A 16,204-nucleotide genomic window follows, 5' to 3' on the forward strand; every position below is an offset into this window, starting at 1 on the left:
TCCTCTATTATGAACACCTTCTGGAAAACCAAATGATTAATTCCAATAAGTACTGGTCCCAGTTAGACCAACTGAAAGCACCACTCCATGAAAAGCGTATGGAAGTAGTCAACAGAAAATGCATAATCTTCTGTCAGGATAACAAAGGATTGCATGTTTCTTTGATGACCAGCCCAAAACTGTTAGAGTGTGGCTGGGAAGTTCTGATCCATCCACTATGTTCACCAGACATTGCACCTTCAGATTTCCATTTATTTCAGTCTTTATAAAATTCTCTTAAATAGAAAAACTTTCAATTGCCTGGATGACTGCAAAAGGCATTCTTTGGAATAGTTGCTCAAAAAGATAAGTTTTTGGAAGATGGAATTATGAAGTTGTCTGAAAGATGGCAGAAGGTAGTGGAACAAAACGGTGAATATATTATTCAGTGAACTTGTTGGTAAACCGAAAAACGTATTTTTGTTTTCCTTTAAAGCCAAACAAACTTTTTGGCCAGCTCAATACATAGGAATAAATTTAACCAATGAGGTGAAAGACGTGTGCACTGAAAACTGTGGAAGACATTAATGAAGGAAATTGAAGAAGATGCAAATAAATGAAAAGCTATCCCATGTACTTAGATTGGAAGAATCAATAATATTAAAATACTCATGCTACTCAAAGTGATCTACAGATTCAGTGTAATTCTTGTGTTAATTCCAATGTAATGTTAAACAGGACAGTTTTAAAATTAGTATGATATCTATCACAAGTGATCCAGAATAACCAAAGCAATCTTGAGAAAGAAAAAGCTGGAGACATCATACTTTCTAGTTTCAAATTATATTATTAAAAAAGTCATCAAAACAACTGTAATGACAAAAACAGAGACATAAACCGTTAAAAAGAATAGATAGTTCACCAATAGACCCTCATACATTGGGTCAACTAATCATTGCCAGAACACCAAGAACACACAATGGCAAAGGATAGTCTCTTCAATAAATGGTATTGGCAAAACTGGATCCCTAGCTTGCACTATTCACAAATAACTCAAAATAGAATAAAGACATAAATGTAAGACCTGAAACTGAAAAACTCTTAGAAGAAAACATGGCAGGGAATTTCTTAGATGTTAGTCTTGATAATCATTTTTTGAATAAGACACTAAAAGCAAAGGTATCAAAAACAAAAATGAGCCCTGACTGGGGTAGCTCAGTGGGTTGAGCATGGGCCTGCGAACCAAAGGGTGGCAGGTTCGATTCCCAGTCAGGCATATGCCTGGGTTGCTGGTCGGATCTCCAGTGGGGGCCATGGGAGAGGCAACTGCACATTGGTGTTTCTCTCTCTCTCTTTCTCCCTCCCTTCCCATCTCCAAAAATAAATAAAATCTTTAAAAAATGCTGTATTTCCTATTTAAAAAAAACAAAAATGAAAACGGGACTACATCAAACTAAAAAGGCTATTGTAAAGCAAAGGGAACAGTCCAAATGAAAAAGTAACCAATGGAATGGGAGAAAATATTTGTAAGTCATATCTCATAAAGGTTAATAGTAAATATATAGTCTTCAGTTTTGTCTGAGATTTTCCTTGATAGAAGTTTTAAAAAGAAAAATCAATTTACTTGCATAGCAATATGTATAAATATGCTTAAATGATAAAAGTGGGATATAAATTGTATAATAGCTAAAACTGTGAAGAAAAACAATTAAAAATACTAATTGTGCTTGTGGTTACTTTTATATATGTATAACCTCTAATCCAATTTTATACTTTTATAATAGAATTTTTAAAGACCATTTATATTGTGTACTAAAATAGCTATATTTGTGCACACTGGTTGCATATATTCTTTGCACAGCTTTTATGTTAAAAATATAACTAGTTTGAAAACCAAAGTTATCATTTTACTGGTTTTGTCAAATTTTATAGGTGTGTACTTGGGATTAAACAAGAATATAATGATAATAAAAGGCAATGTGAAATTAATTGTTAGTATCTCTTTAATGATGACTTTAACCAGATATAATGACAAGACCATAATTATGTGAAAATACTTAGCCATGAACCTGGAAGTCTCTTCACTTTAAAACATTTTACCCCCAAAAGTCAGGTATCTATCTATTAAGATTGTAAAGATGATAAAAGTAAAAATTAACTCCATATTAAAGATTAGTTTATTTTTCTGAAGATTGTTTTCTTTTATCAGGCCTTCTAATGATAAAAGATTTTGTCTTTTTTAGGAAGGTGGAGTGTTTACTTTTGGAGCTGGAGGGTATGGTCAGTTGGGTCATAACTCTACCAGTCATGAAATAAACCCAAGGAAAGTTTTTGAACTCATGGGAAGCATTGTGACTCAGATTGCTTGTGGAAGGTAAGCTATTATGTAAGAGTATTTTGATCTCTGTAACATAATTACTTAGGGACTTAAAAAAAGAATCCAGGGTGGGTGTTTTTTTTTGATACTCATAACATGAATTCATAGAGAAAACATTCCAACAGCTCAAGCTTCTTTCTATTGATTCTCATGAAGTATAATTCTCTGGGCAGGAGCAGGCTGGCACTTCAGTTGAACCCCCAAGTACCTTTTCCTTTGGCATACTTTTCTTTTTGAAAATTTTCCTTCACATGTTTCAGGAAGCTCTCAGCTCTTAGAGTACTTAATTTGCTCAATACATACATTAATTCTCTTTGCAAGAAGAACCATGCTGTTGTTTGTTTACAACAGTATCAACAGCATGCTGGGCAATACTAGACTCTTCCATGTTTGCCATTGTAACATTTGTGGACATTCTATTTTAAACTGCCTTTCCCTTGATGTCTACAATATCATTTTTTTTTTGGTAAATTTCCATGTACAAAGGAACAACTTCATGTTTTTTAAAAGCCCTGGGGAACATAGGGGTACCTCTCTTTCCCTTTGTGTTGGTCATTTTTGCAAATTGGTAGAAGATGGCAGTTACAAATGAAAGTAAGGATTTATTTTTAATCCTCATCCAGGGACATGCTAGTTGATTCTTAGAAAGAGGGGAAAGGAGGAAGAGAGACCCCCAACCTAGGCATGTTCCCTGACTGGGAATTGAATCTGCAACCTTTCAGTTCACAGGATTATACTCCAACAATCACACTGGCCAAAGCAAGGATTCCTTTTTAATGAGCTGTTTAGTAGTCTAGTAATCTAAGATTTTAAAAATAAGTCTCCTCTAAATGCCTGATTTTCTCCTGAGAAGTCATAGTAATAGGAGAAACATCTTCTGTACGATTATTTCACCTTTCTTTACCTTAGGCAAGATACTAATGTTTGTGTAATACTGTATTTATTGTCTGTAGCATCACACTTGAAGGGAAAATGTAGATTCATCTTTGTTTTCACCTCCCCCCTTTTTTTTAATGAATGAGGGAATTGACCAATTAATTATTTAACACACAGGATTAGTCAGTGGTAAAAGTTGAATTAGAATACAGATCTCCTGATTCCCAGTTGTTGGGAATAAATAGATGAGTTGGAACTTTGAAATTGAGCTTTACTTTGGGTGGTTTAAATTAGACTTAAAGAGGCAAAATGTACTTTGACTAGTTAACTCAGTTTGGACATGTCGTTTAAGTTTTTTCTACCCGTTATGTGTCTTTGTGCAATATAGATTAATTTTGCCAACTGTTAGCTTCAGATACATGGGATTACACTGTAGGTAGCCTTTAATGAATTTTTTAACATCATGTTTACATAATTATCTGTATGTGTGTAGCTATGGCTCCTCATTACTAGGTCTCATTGCTGTATTTTATTTAATTATATACACATAGCCCTGTCTGGTGTGGCACAGAGGATTGAGCACTGGCCTGCCAACCAAAAGATTGCTGGTTAGGTTCTTGGTCAGGGAACATGGTTGTGTTGTGGGCCGGGTCCCTGGTTGGGGGTGTGTAAGAGGCAATGAATCGATGTTTCCTTCCCTCTCTCTCAAAATAAATAAATAAAACCTCTAATAATTATATGCATATATAATTATGTACTCATTCTATTGCTAATGGACATTTGGGTGCTTCCAGTTTTTGGCCACCATAAATATTGTTGCTTAGAACATTTATTATGGGATATACATACACCTTTGTATTTCTTTTTTTTTTAATATTTATTTTTAGAGAGAGGGTAAGGGAAGGGGAAAGAGAGGGAGAGAAACATCAGTGTGTGGTTGCCTCTCATGTGTCCCCCACTGGGGACCCGGCCTGCAACCCAGGCCTGTGCCCCGACTGGGAATGGAACTGGCGACCCTTTGCTTCACAGGCCTGTGCTCAATCCACTGAGCCACATACACCAGCCAAGGCAAAAATCTTGTTTTTTAATGTAAGTATTTATAACTATAAATTTCCTTTTTAGAACTGCTTTACCAGCATCTCTTTAAGCTTTGATGTGCTGTATTTTCATTTTCATTCATCTCTTACATTTTTAAGTTTTCACATGATTTCTTTGATTCACTGGTCATTTAAGAGTGTGTTGTTTAATTTCCACAAGTTAGTGAATTTTCCAGTTTCCTGATGTTATTGATTTCTCATTTTATCCTGTTTTGTCTGGTTGTAGAAGATATTTTGAAGGTATCTATCTTTTAAAATGTATGGTACTTAATTTCTGACCCAACGTATAGTCTATCCTGGAGAATATTCTGTATGCATGTAAGAAGAATGTGTGTATGTTGTTGTTGATGGGTAGAGTGTCCTGTTAGAAACAGCTGGTTTATTTTTTTGTTCAAGTTCTGTATTTCTTTACTTATCTTCTATCTGGTTGTTCTGTTATTGACAGTGAGGTACTAATGTCTCAAATCATTATGGTAGAACTATATTTCTCCCTTCAACTCTGTCAGCCTTTGCTTCATACATATAAGTGGTCTATTATTAGATACATAAATGGTCTTAATTGTTTTTATCTTATTGCTGTATTGAGTCTTTGTTAATATATAAATCTTTTGTCTCTTGTAATCTTTTTGGACTTGTAGTTTATTTTGTTTGATAACAGTATGGCCATGTTCTCTTTTAGTTATTTGCATTGGATACCTTTTTCTTTTTAAAAAATATATTTTATTGATTATGCTATTACAGTTGTCCCATTTCTCCCCCTTCACTCCCCTCCACCCTGCGTACCTCCTCCCACCCACATTCCTCCCTTTAGAACATGTCCATGTGTCATAAGTTCCTGCTTCCTGAGGGAGGCAGAATGGGCATTGTTAAGTCCTTCTTTAGCCAGAGTAGTTTGTTTATTTTATGTGTTAAGATTCCATTTAACATTTTCTTCATTAAAAGAATATCCTTAGTTAAAAACATTTTGATTGACCTTGGCTGATCTGATGCTGAGGTAAGATAGTTGGTAGATTATACTTAGTTTTCCAGTAATACGACAGAGTGGGTAACTTGAAAATCCTTTTGAATGAAAACACCTGTTCAATAACATAGATTAGTTTGCCAAGAAGTAAAGAGAATTTCACAGAGCAAAAACAGAGAAATCTGGAAACCATAGCTGTTAGTTCGAATTGACTCTGGAGCTGTCTTGAAAGAATTTGCAAGTCTAAATAATGTATTAGTTAGCTTATATTGTTAAACAAACCACCCCAAAATGGAGTGGCTCAAAACAATTATTTATTTAGCTAATGATTTTGTGACTCAGTATTTTGGACTGGGCTTAGTTGCACCGTTCTCATTTTAGCTGAACCTGGGTGATCAGCAGGTGATCAGCTAGAGGAGGCTGGATAGTCTAGGTTGTCCTTAGCTGGGACAGCTTGTCTCTGTTCCAGAGTGTATGTCATCCTTCAATCCTAATAACCTTAGATTATTTTCATGGTGGTATAGAGCAGCGTTCCTAAAGAGAGAGAAGGAAAAAGTGCAAAACTATTTGCGAGGCATAGGCTTAGATCTGATACACTGTCATTTCTGCTTGTCAGTTCAAAGCAAGCCAAAGGTCAGAGCCCAGATGTCAGATACAGAGAAGTAGATTCCCTGTCTTGGTGGGTATAAAGAAAGAAATAATTTTGGCCCTTTTTATAAACAATGTACCATAGATGGCGAAGAGGTTTAGGTCAGGAGATGAGACCTGAGAACTGATAGAAGCAGTAGTAAGGCCTGAGAAACTATTTTCTCCCAATAAATCTACCTCATGGAGAGTTCACAGTGAAATATTCCCGTGCATAAGGAGACTTTTCTGTCCTTGGCCTCCTTCCTGTTTTGGCTCTCCTCTGAGAATTTGTAGGTACAGGATGACTGCCCTGAGGTAGGTGTGGAGCTTGCCGTAGTCCTGAGTTTGTGTATATATATGATATTTCACAATATATAAAGGGCTTTAAATGAAATAACAGGCTGGCAAATTTGGAAAAAAATCTTCTAGAAATGGGATAAAACGTCATTAAAATTAAAAAATTCACTTCTGCCAAGATGGAGGTATAGGTGGAAATACTGTGCCTTCTCCCACAACCAAGTTTGAATACAACAAAGGTTTAGTAAACAAAGACGCAGCCAAAGAACAGAAAATTGAACTATACGGAAGTCCGACAACTACAAACCGTTCAACTGGGACCGGTAAGAGGGGCGGAGCCAGCAGCGGAGCAGAGTAGGGCAGGAAAGATTCCCTGACCCAGGCTTGCAGGCAGTGAGGGTGTGGGGCAGGCTGTCCATGATCACACATTCACGCACAGATAAACCAGCAGAGAAGTGAGCAGTGAAAGGGACTGCACAGGCCCCAGTGGCGAACCCAGTGAGTGCGCAAGACAGCGGGCTGACTGCGGTCACACATTTGAGCGCAGTGGGACGGACTGTGAGAGCCCTGGTGGCAGGAGGCAGCAGAGGGGACCGCCATTGCTTTCCTTTGACCCCGCCCCCACACAGCATGACAACTCAGCAACTGAGTGGCCCTGCCCTGGTGAACACCTAGGGTTCTGCTCCTCATATGTAACAGGCACCAACAGACAAAAATATGGCTCAAGAAGAACTCAAAGCCCCAGAGCTGATAACTAAGTGACCAAGAAATAGCCAACCTCTCAGATGCACAGTTCAAAACACTGGTCATCAGGATGCTCGCAGAACTGGTTGATTATAGTCACAAATTAGAGGAACATATGAAGGGTAAACTAATTGAAATGAAGGGAAACGCACAGGAAACCAATAGTGATGGAAAGAAAACTGGGACTCAGATCAATGGACTGGACCCGAAGGAAGAATGCAAACATCCAACCAGAAAAGAATGAAGAAACAAGAATTCAAAAAAATGAGGAGAGGCTTAGGAACCTCCAGAACATCTTTAAACGTTCCAACATTGGGATTATAGGGGTACCAGAAGGGGGAAAGAAACAGCCACGAGTGGAAAACGTATTTGAACAAATAATAAAGGAGAACTTCCCCAGTCTGGCAAAGGAAATAGACTTCCAGGAAGCTCAGAGAGTCCCAAAGAAGTTGGAACACAAGAAGGAACACACCAAGGCACATCATAATTACATTGGCCAAGATTAAAATGAAGGAGCAGCAAGAGATAAGGGGACAGTCACCTACAAAGGACTTCACATCAGACTGTCAGCGGATTTCTCAAAAGAGACCTTGCAGGCTGGAAAGGGGCTGGAAAGAAGTATTCCAAGTCATGAAACCCAAAGACCTACAGCCAAGATTGCTTTATCCAGCAAAGCTTTCATTTAGAATAGAAGGGCAGATAAAATGCTTCTCAGATAAGATCAAATTCAAGGAGTTCATCATCACCAAGCCCTTATTATATGAAATGTTCAAGGGACTTATCTAAGAAAAAGAAGATGAAAAATATGAACAGTGAAAGGACAGCAAACTCACAGTTATCAACAACCACACCTCAAACAAAAGCAAACCAAGAGGACAGGTAGATCAGGAGTGGAACCATAGAAATGAAGATCACATGGAGGGTTAGCAACAGGGGAGTGGGAGGAGGAGAAGCGGGGAGAAGGTACAGAAAATAGCATAGACAGTAGGTAGAAAATAGAGGGGAGGGCAAGAATAGTAGGGGAAATATAGAATCTAATGAACTTGAGACACGTCATAAACTAAAGGGGGGGAATGGTCGGGGAGGGGTGTGCAGGGTGGAGGGGAATGAAAGGAGGGAAATAGAACAACTGTAATGGTGTAGTCAATAAAATATATTTTAAAAATAAAAATAAATAAATTTAATGATAAAAAAATTTAAAAATTCAACTGATAGTTAAAACAGTAGGTTGGGCACATTGCTAAAGAGAAAAGTAGATATTTGAAAAACAGATCCAGGATGTTGCTCACAAATGAGCGTGGATAGAAAAGAAAGAATAAGAGACTGATAGGGTATATTGGGAAGGTACAGCATTTGTCTAGTATTATCAAGAAGAGCATTGAATAAATGGGAGAGAGAAGGTATTTACAGAAATACTACTTAAGAATTTTCTGATTCTTAAACTACAAACCCTGAGATTGAGGAACACAAGACCTGAGCTGGGTAAATCTTGGTAACTCATTCCTAAACAAACAGTAGTGAAACAGCAGAGGGAGTTGGATTAATGAGTTTTCTTTAGCTTCAGTTGCTTCTACTTTGCTACTAGAGAGGGTCTCAGTACATGCATATAAGGATCAGTTTCTTTAGAACAGTGATTTTCAACCCTTTTTATCTCATGGCACACATAAACTAATTACAGAAATTCTGTCGCACACCAAACATGTTTTTTGCTGATCTGACCAAAAAATAGCACCAGAGAGTTATTGTTGTATCAACTGTTGTCATATTTTAATTCCACATTCTAAGGTAAAAGAGGTCAATACCGTGACTAAATAGTCGGGTATTGCATGTTTTAAACATTCTTGTGATATACCAGTATGCCCCTTGCCTGCACACTAGTTGAAAGTTGCTGCTCTAGAAGAAAGGAAATCTTGTTTTATCATGTATTTCTCTCTCTCTCTCTCAAAAGGAAATCACATGCATACACACACACCGAGACACACACAGAGACACACACAGAGTATGCAGATGTTCTGGTTGTTACTGAATTACTTGACGAGTCCTTATACTCAAACTTATGAGTGGTGCCCAAATAGTGGGCTGTCATGGACCATAACTCTGGATTAGAATGTGATGGTTAGGAAAAGGAGGCAGGAGAAGGGAGGGGGGACTTCCTTGGGCAGCATAGTTAGATGCTATCTTCAGGGCTAAGTCATGAGTCATAAGGGATCTCAGTATACATCTGGACCTTTTTTAATTTGGACATTTGTGGAAATTTTCTGGACCATGCTTATTCATTCTGTCTATATGGTACAAAATTCATTAGTGTAGGGTAAGACTAATTAATAAATATTTTGTACAGAATATTTTAGAACTATAATGGTTATACTAATATATTTTTGAAAAGGAAAATTATCAGTTAATATTTGCTTTGCTTTCTAAATGTGAGTTATTTAGAAGGTAACATTAAGTCTGGGGTTTTCTATCATTTTACTCTAGGCAGCACACTTCTGCTTTTGTTCCTTCATCAGGACGAATTTATTCCTTTGGACTTGGTGGTAATGGGCAGCTGGGAACTGGTTCAACAAGCAACAGGAAAAGTCCTTTTACTGTGAAAGGGAATTGGTTCCCTTACAATGGGCAGTGTCCACCAGATGTTGGTAAGTTCTGTTATATTAAAGCTTTACTACACACATTAGAGTTACTGTTAAAATGTTGCTCTTAAATCATGAAGTTTTCTGTTTGAAGTGAAAGAATTCGAGATACATTGTTTTGTGAAAATAAGGCACAAAACAGTATATATGGTTGCTTAGTTTGTTTATGTTTGCTTGTATGTGTAAGGGAACTTGAAATAAAAGTGGTTTCAGAGTATTGGACATGTGGGAACTGGGTGGTGGCTAGATACAACTGGAGAGGAGTGTTTTTGTTTTTTATTTTTGGTTGTAAAAATTAAATACAACAAATATACATAACAAAAGTACATGAACATAGCCAGTTTTTAATTGTGCAGTTCAGTATTGTTAAGCACACTTGCTTTGTAATGCAGCCAATCTCCAGAACTCTTTTTATCTTTGAAAATTAAAACTTGTTTATTAAACAATAATTCTCCATATATTCCTCCCACTGGCTGGCAACCATTCTATTCTGCGTTCTGTCTCTATGAATTTGACTTGATCTAGGTACCTCAGGGAAGTGGAATCATGTAGTTTTTGCCTTCCTGTTACTGGCTTGTTTCATAAACTTATCATCTTCAGATTCATCTGTGTTGTAGCATTATGTCATATTTTCCTTTTTTTAAGGCTCAATAATATATGTCTGTAACACAGTTTGCTTATTTCTTCATCCATTGGTGGACAATGGGATTGTTTTCTCCTTTGGACTATTGTGAATAACACTGTCTTAGATATGGATATACAACTACTGCTTCAAGACCCTGTTTTTAATTCTTTTGGGTGTATATGGGACTTTAGAATTGTTAACATTTTCTATTTTTTTGAAATATTAATGTATTGCCTATTTAAAATAACTAAAATTTAAAATTTGCCTTTTATATTCCTACTGCTTTAGCCAAATATATAATTTATTTTTATTGTATTATTCTTTCAGTAGAATTGGTTATTTTTCATTGTTATTAATTTATTCCTTAAAGAATTTGAAATATTCAAGGGCTATCTTCTCATTCATGTTTTTTGACATGCTGCAGCCAAAATGTACTTGCACGTATATATACGTAATATATTTCCTTTACAATCCTAAACTAGTCTTCAAAATTGTTTTCTTATTTTATCTATGTCTGGTTTTTTTTCGGAATTTTGCTCTGAGTTGTGGGACTTGAGTCTGTTGAAGTGATGAGCTTACTATGAAGATTGACATTTGAAAAGTTCATGACTTTTTATTATGAATGATTTCAAAGGTTCTTTTTTATTTTTGTTAATTAAAAGGCTATCTCAATTATGATTCTATTTCACAAGGTCAAAATGTGATACTTTTTTTCTTGTTTCTTTGTTTGATATTTGTATTTTGAATATGGCTTCATTTTCTTCCTGCTGCTCTTAGGTTTGGAACATGTATCTGTTTTAGTGTTCTTTGGTCCTCAGCAGCATGTTGGTGTTTCCTCATACCAGTTCCTTGCATAAAAGGCACTAATAACCTAACAAAGGGATTGTAGAAGTTAAAGCCACATGGATATTGTAAGGAGTCATGTATTTTGTGTATTTAATTTTGTCACTTAGGAATGCATATTGTCACTTTTGAAATTGTATATTGTGAAGTCATTTGAAATGGGAAAAGAAATGGAGTTTAAAATCAATCATTTTGCTCTAATTCAGTTTTATCAAAAAATTGTTGATTTCACAGTAGCCAAAAGGTGCAAACAACTGAAGTGCACATCTATATATGAATGGATGAAAAATTGTGGTCAAAATCAAAATCAAAAATTGAAAAATCAAATAGCAGTCACCCATTAAAAGGAGTGAAATGTTGATATACTACAACATGGATGAACTTTGAAAACATGCTAGGTGAAAGAAGGGGACACAAGGGACAAATATTATGATACTTCTCTTATGACATTCCTAGAACAGTCTAATGTATAGAAACAAAGTAGAATAGAGGTTACCGGGGGAGAAGAAGGAGAACAAGGACTTGTTTAATGGGTGCAGAATGTGTATTTGGGAGTGGAACAGTTCTGGAGATGAATCATGATGATAGCTGCACAACATTGTGAATGTACTTAATGTTGTCTAATTGTACACTTTAAAATGGTTAAAATGATACATTTTGTTATGTGTCTTTTACCACTATATATTTATAGATAGTATATATATAGGTTGGGGCAAAAGTAGGTTTATAGTTGTGAGTATGCAAAACAGTTTATTCTTATTATTTATTAATTAGTGTATTATTTTCCATACAACAGTTGTAACCTTGCTGGTGCCCCATCCTGTATAATGGTTGATCATTATTTTGCACTATACTAAAGCTGTGTATCATAAACACTAGTTAAATGTGAATTTGGTTTACTTGGCCCCTCCAGAGGTGATGCCTGTGGCCTCCACCATAAATCACATTGCTGGCATAAACTTATCTGGTGTGGCCTCAAGGTCACAGGGTAAACAGCACTTTCAACAGGACATTCCAAAGACTTGCAGAATATTTCCTTGGAGCTGGGCAAAGGGCAAACCTTTTCTTTAGCAGGTGTGAAGTTTTTGGGAGGTGTATTAGTTTGCTAGGGCTGCTATAACAAAATATGAAATGAGTGGCTGAAACAACACAAATTTATTGACACAATTCTGGAAGCTAGAAGTCCAAGATCAAAGGTATTGGCAGGGTTGCTTCCATCTGAGGGCTATAATGGAAAATCTGTTCCATGTGTCTCTTCTAGCTTCTGGGGGTTTGCTAACAATCTTTGGCATTCCTTGACTAGTAAGTAGATCTCTGCCTTCATCTTCATATGCCATTCTTTATATGTACATATCTGTGTACCAGTTTCCCACTTTTATAAGGACATGAGTCATGTTATATTAGGGGCCCACCCTACTCCAGTATGAACTCAGCTCAACTAATTAGTCTCCAGTAACTCTATTTCTGAATAAGGTTATATCCTGAAGTATTTGGGGTTAAGACTTCAACATAAGAATTTTGGGGAGACAAATTTAACCCATGACGGTGTCTCAGACCTCATGATGAGTTAATCCTTCACTGCACTGGGAGCCTTCTAGGCATTATTTTTTAAAATGACTTGTCATACCAGATTCGACAACCATCATTCAATCAATTATGAGAGAGGTACAAACAAATTCTGAATGAATCTGTGTGAATAACCATTGGAGAGCTTAGTAAGAATTTGAGTTCTTACTGAGATCTGGAGATCAGCAAGGATCAGTTATATGTCAATTAAAAAAATGGTATTGTACACTGGAAACTAGTTGACTCAGTTTTGCATATATTGCAGAATGATAACTGCAATAAATCTAGTTAACATCCATCATCTTAGGTATAATTTTTTTCTTGTGATGAGAACTTTTTGAAGATTTACTGTCTTAACAGCCTTCAAATATGCAGTAGTATTATTAACTATAGTTACTATTCTGCACATTACTTCCCCATGATTTATTTATTTTATAACTGGAAGGTTTTACCTTTAGACTCCACCTTTAGACTGGAAGGTTTTACCTTTAGACTCCACCCACCCACCCCCACCTCTGGCAACTGCTAATCCATCAGTTTGCTCTCTGTATCTCTGACCTTTGTATTTGTATTTTCCCCCCAAGATTCTACATATAAGTTGATGTGGACTCCACCCCACAGTGTCTGTGGCATTATGGCTGAGACAAGACAAATTCACATGGATTGCCAAGTCCTGTGAAGGAAAAGGGATGGCACGGCCACTCTCTCAAGAGGAGAGTGCCTCAACCCTTGCCTTGACCGGCTTTTATTGGCTTTAATTTGCATAAGAATACAGTGTATATATGGAAGGCTCATCAGTCATTGTCAGGCAGTAATGATCAAATAGAGAACATTCAAAGAACTCAGTTCTTTGAACCCTTCCCAGCATGGGGTCGCACCCACCTCCTGCATTTTTTCAGACTTAGGTCAAGTAGGGGAAGTAAGGTAGCGAAGAGATTAGGAGACTTCCTGCAGACAGAATGAGGATGACTCAGGCTATGTCCAAGCTGAGGGGGGAGGGTCCATCACTCCCTTGGCTGTAGCCCTCCAAATCCTTCCCTGAGGGCCCCTTCATGACCATACCTGTCTTAGGTCGTCCCTCCCTTGAGGAACCATACCCATTATTGGCTAATAGGTCATGTGCTGCAGGCCAGATAGGGTGAAGTAAAGTGGGCAGAGGCGATGCTCCTGCTAGGAAGATAAGCTTTGTCTTTTGAGTGGCTTATGGTCCCAAGGTCTCTCACTCAGCCTTAGCCATGGTGGGGTTACAGCTTCTGAAACCAGGCAGGGCGGTTCCTAACATAAATGAGATCATCGGTACATGTTTCTCTCTGCGGGATTTTACTGAGTGTAATACGAAGGTTCATTCATGTTGTCACAAATGGCACGATTTTCTTATTTATGGCTGAGTAATATACTCCATTGTGTGTGCCTCTGTGTGTGTGTATATACATACACACATACATGCATACATACTACATTTTGTGTATTCATTCATTGATGGACACTTAGGTTGCTTCCATGACTTGGCTATGCTTGGTAAATAATGCTGCAACAAACATGGGAGCACATATTGTTTTGAGTTATTATTTTTCCTTTTGATAAATACTGAGAAATAGAATTGCTGGATCATATGGTAGTTCTGTTTTAAATTTTTTTGGAACTTGTATAGTGGGTGTACAAATTTACATGCCCACTAACAGTGCACAAGGATTCCCTTTTCTCTGACTGTTTGCCAATACTTGTTATTTCTCTTCAATAATAGGCAACCTAACAGGTGTGAGGTAATATCTCATTGTGGTATTGATTTGCACTTTTCTGATAATTAGTGATGTTGGGCACCTTTTCATGTACTTGTTGGCCATCTATATGCCTTTCAATGTCTATTCAGATTCTCTGCTCATTTTTAAATCTGATGATTTGTATTTCTGCTGTGGATTTCTTTTTTTTTATATATATATATTTTGGATATTAACCCCGCATCACAAACTTGATTTGCAAATATTTTCTTTTTTAATTGATTGCCTTTTCATTTTGTTGTTGATGCCTTTGCTTTTGCTGTCAAATAAAAAAAAAAAGATCACCAAGGCCAGAATCAAACATTTTGTGGTTTTCTTCTAGGACAAGTCTTTAATCCATTTTGAGTTAGTTTTTTGTGTATAGTCTGTGTAGCTTCATTCCTTCTTGTGTTGCTCTCTAGTTTTCCCAACACCATTTATTGAAGAAACTCTTCTCTCTTCTTTATTAATCTTAACTATTTTGTTGTGAAATAACTGACCAAATACACGTGGCTTTATTTCTGGGGTGTTTTGTTCCACTGATCTGTGTGCTTGTTATGTTAATACTGTACTGTTTTTATTACTATAGTGTTGTAATATAGTTCAACCCTGCCTTAGCTCTTGGTTGTCTCTCAAACTTTTGTGATTGTCCAAGCAGTCTATTTTATTTTTAGTGGTTTCCAGTAGTTGAGGATGTGTCCAGACCTGTCAGTATCTCAAAGTGGAGGATCTCAGTCAGCCCCTAGATTCAGGCTAATTGGAAGCCAGATCTTCAGGGAGTAGCTGTAAAGTATGCAAATAGTAGTCCTGTGGGACTGCAAAGTGTAAATCCCATTGTCCACCAGAGCCATGCAATCTAGAGGTATCCCTGGGGCAGCAGTGGCAAAAATCAGGGGCACTGGACAGCATATACTCTAGCGGTATCTGGGAGATACCAGTAGACTTGGAAGGTAGGCAGGAGAGTACAAGGATGGTATCTATCAGTGTCTATCCTCAGAGATCACTTAGTAGGTCCCTAGATGTGTTCTAAACCAGAAGCCTGCCCCTCAGGCTGAGGCTCTAGGACAAGCAAGTAGGCCTTTTTCACAGAAAGTCTGGGGCTATGTATCAGTGTGCTGTCTGCAACTGTTCAGTGGGGGTGGTAGCCAGCCAGGAACTGGGTCTAGTTGTTACAGTTCAGTGGGACCCAGGAACGCAAACTCCACTGTCCACCAGAGCTAGCCAGTCTTGCAAAGGGGTGTTCTATGCAGCAGCCACAAAAACCAGAACACCAGATGTCAATACAAGCTCCCTTCTGAGAGATACTGGTGCCCTGGAGACCGTCAGAGGGAGAGCATAGAGATAAGGCTCTGGAGAGGATTGCAGCAGGCTGTTTGATGTGTGTTTAATTAGAAGCTTACCTCCCAGGGCATAGCTATGAAACTAAGCCAGTAGGCTTCTTTTATGGAAAGTTTTGGGTACTTTGGCCTGTTGCCTCTTGCTGTGTCCTGAGGGTGGTAGCCAGTTAAGAGTTCTCTTCTTCCGTACAGTCCTGTGGGATCTGTGAGCACAGGGCCTCAGAGCCAAGTGACCTAGAGGTGTTTCCTGAGTAGCAGTCTTAAAAGTTGGGGTGCCAGATGAGGATATAAGATCCTTTCTGGGAGATACTGGCAAGCTGAAGAGGGTAGGAAGACTTACCATTTTTTAATGTTTCATTTCAGCTTACCAAAGCAAAGTTTTTAAAAAATATTTTATTTATTTATTTTTAGAGATAAGGGAAGGGGAGGAGAGAGTGGGAGAGAAATATCAATGTGTGGTTGCCCCTCATGTGTCCCCTGCTGGG

General features: G+C 37.5%; 1 protein-coding gene across 9 annotated transcripts in view; it reads left to right on the forward strand.

The window, feature by feature from the left end:
* HERC4 (HECT and RLD domain containing E3 ubiquitin protein ligase 4) overlaps positions 1-16,204 on the forward strand; it is a 129,058-nt gene that overhangs the window by 41,370 nt on the left and 71,484 nt on the right. For all 9 annotated transcript variants that reach the window (XM_037062669.1, XM_037062667.1, XM_037062668.1 and 6 more), the window contains 2 exons: positions 2,223-2,353; positions 9,437-9,597. In XM_037062669.1, the coding sequence (XP_036918564.1) occupies positions 2,223-2,353; positions 9,437-9,597 (292 nt within the window). The remainder of the gene's footprint in view (positions 1-2,222; positions 2,354-9,436; positions 9,598-16,204) is intronic.

The sequence above is a fragment of the Sturnira hondurensis genome, unplaced genomic scaffold (assembly GCF_014824575.4).
Source record: "Sturnira hondurensis isolate 20B ecotype Veracruz unplaced genomic scaffold, ASM1482457v3 Scaffold0014302, whole genome shotgun sequence".
NCBI lineage: Eukaryota > Metazoa > Chordata > Mammalia > Chiroptera > Phyllostomidae > Sturnira > Sturnira hondurensis.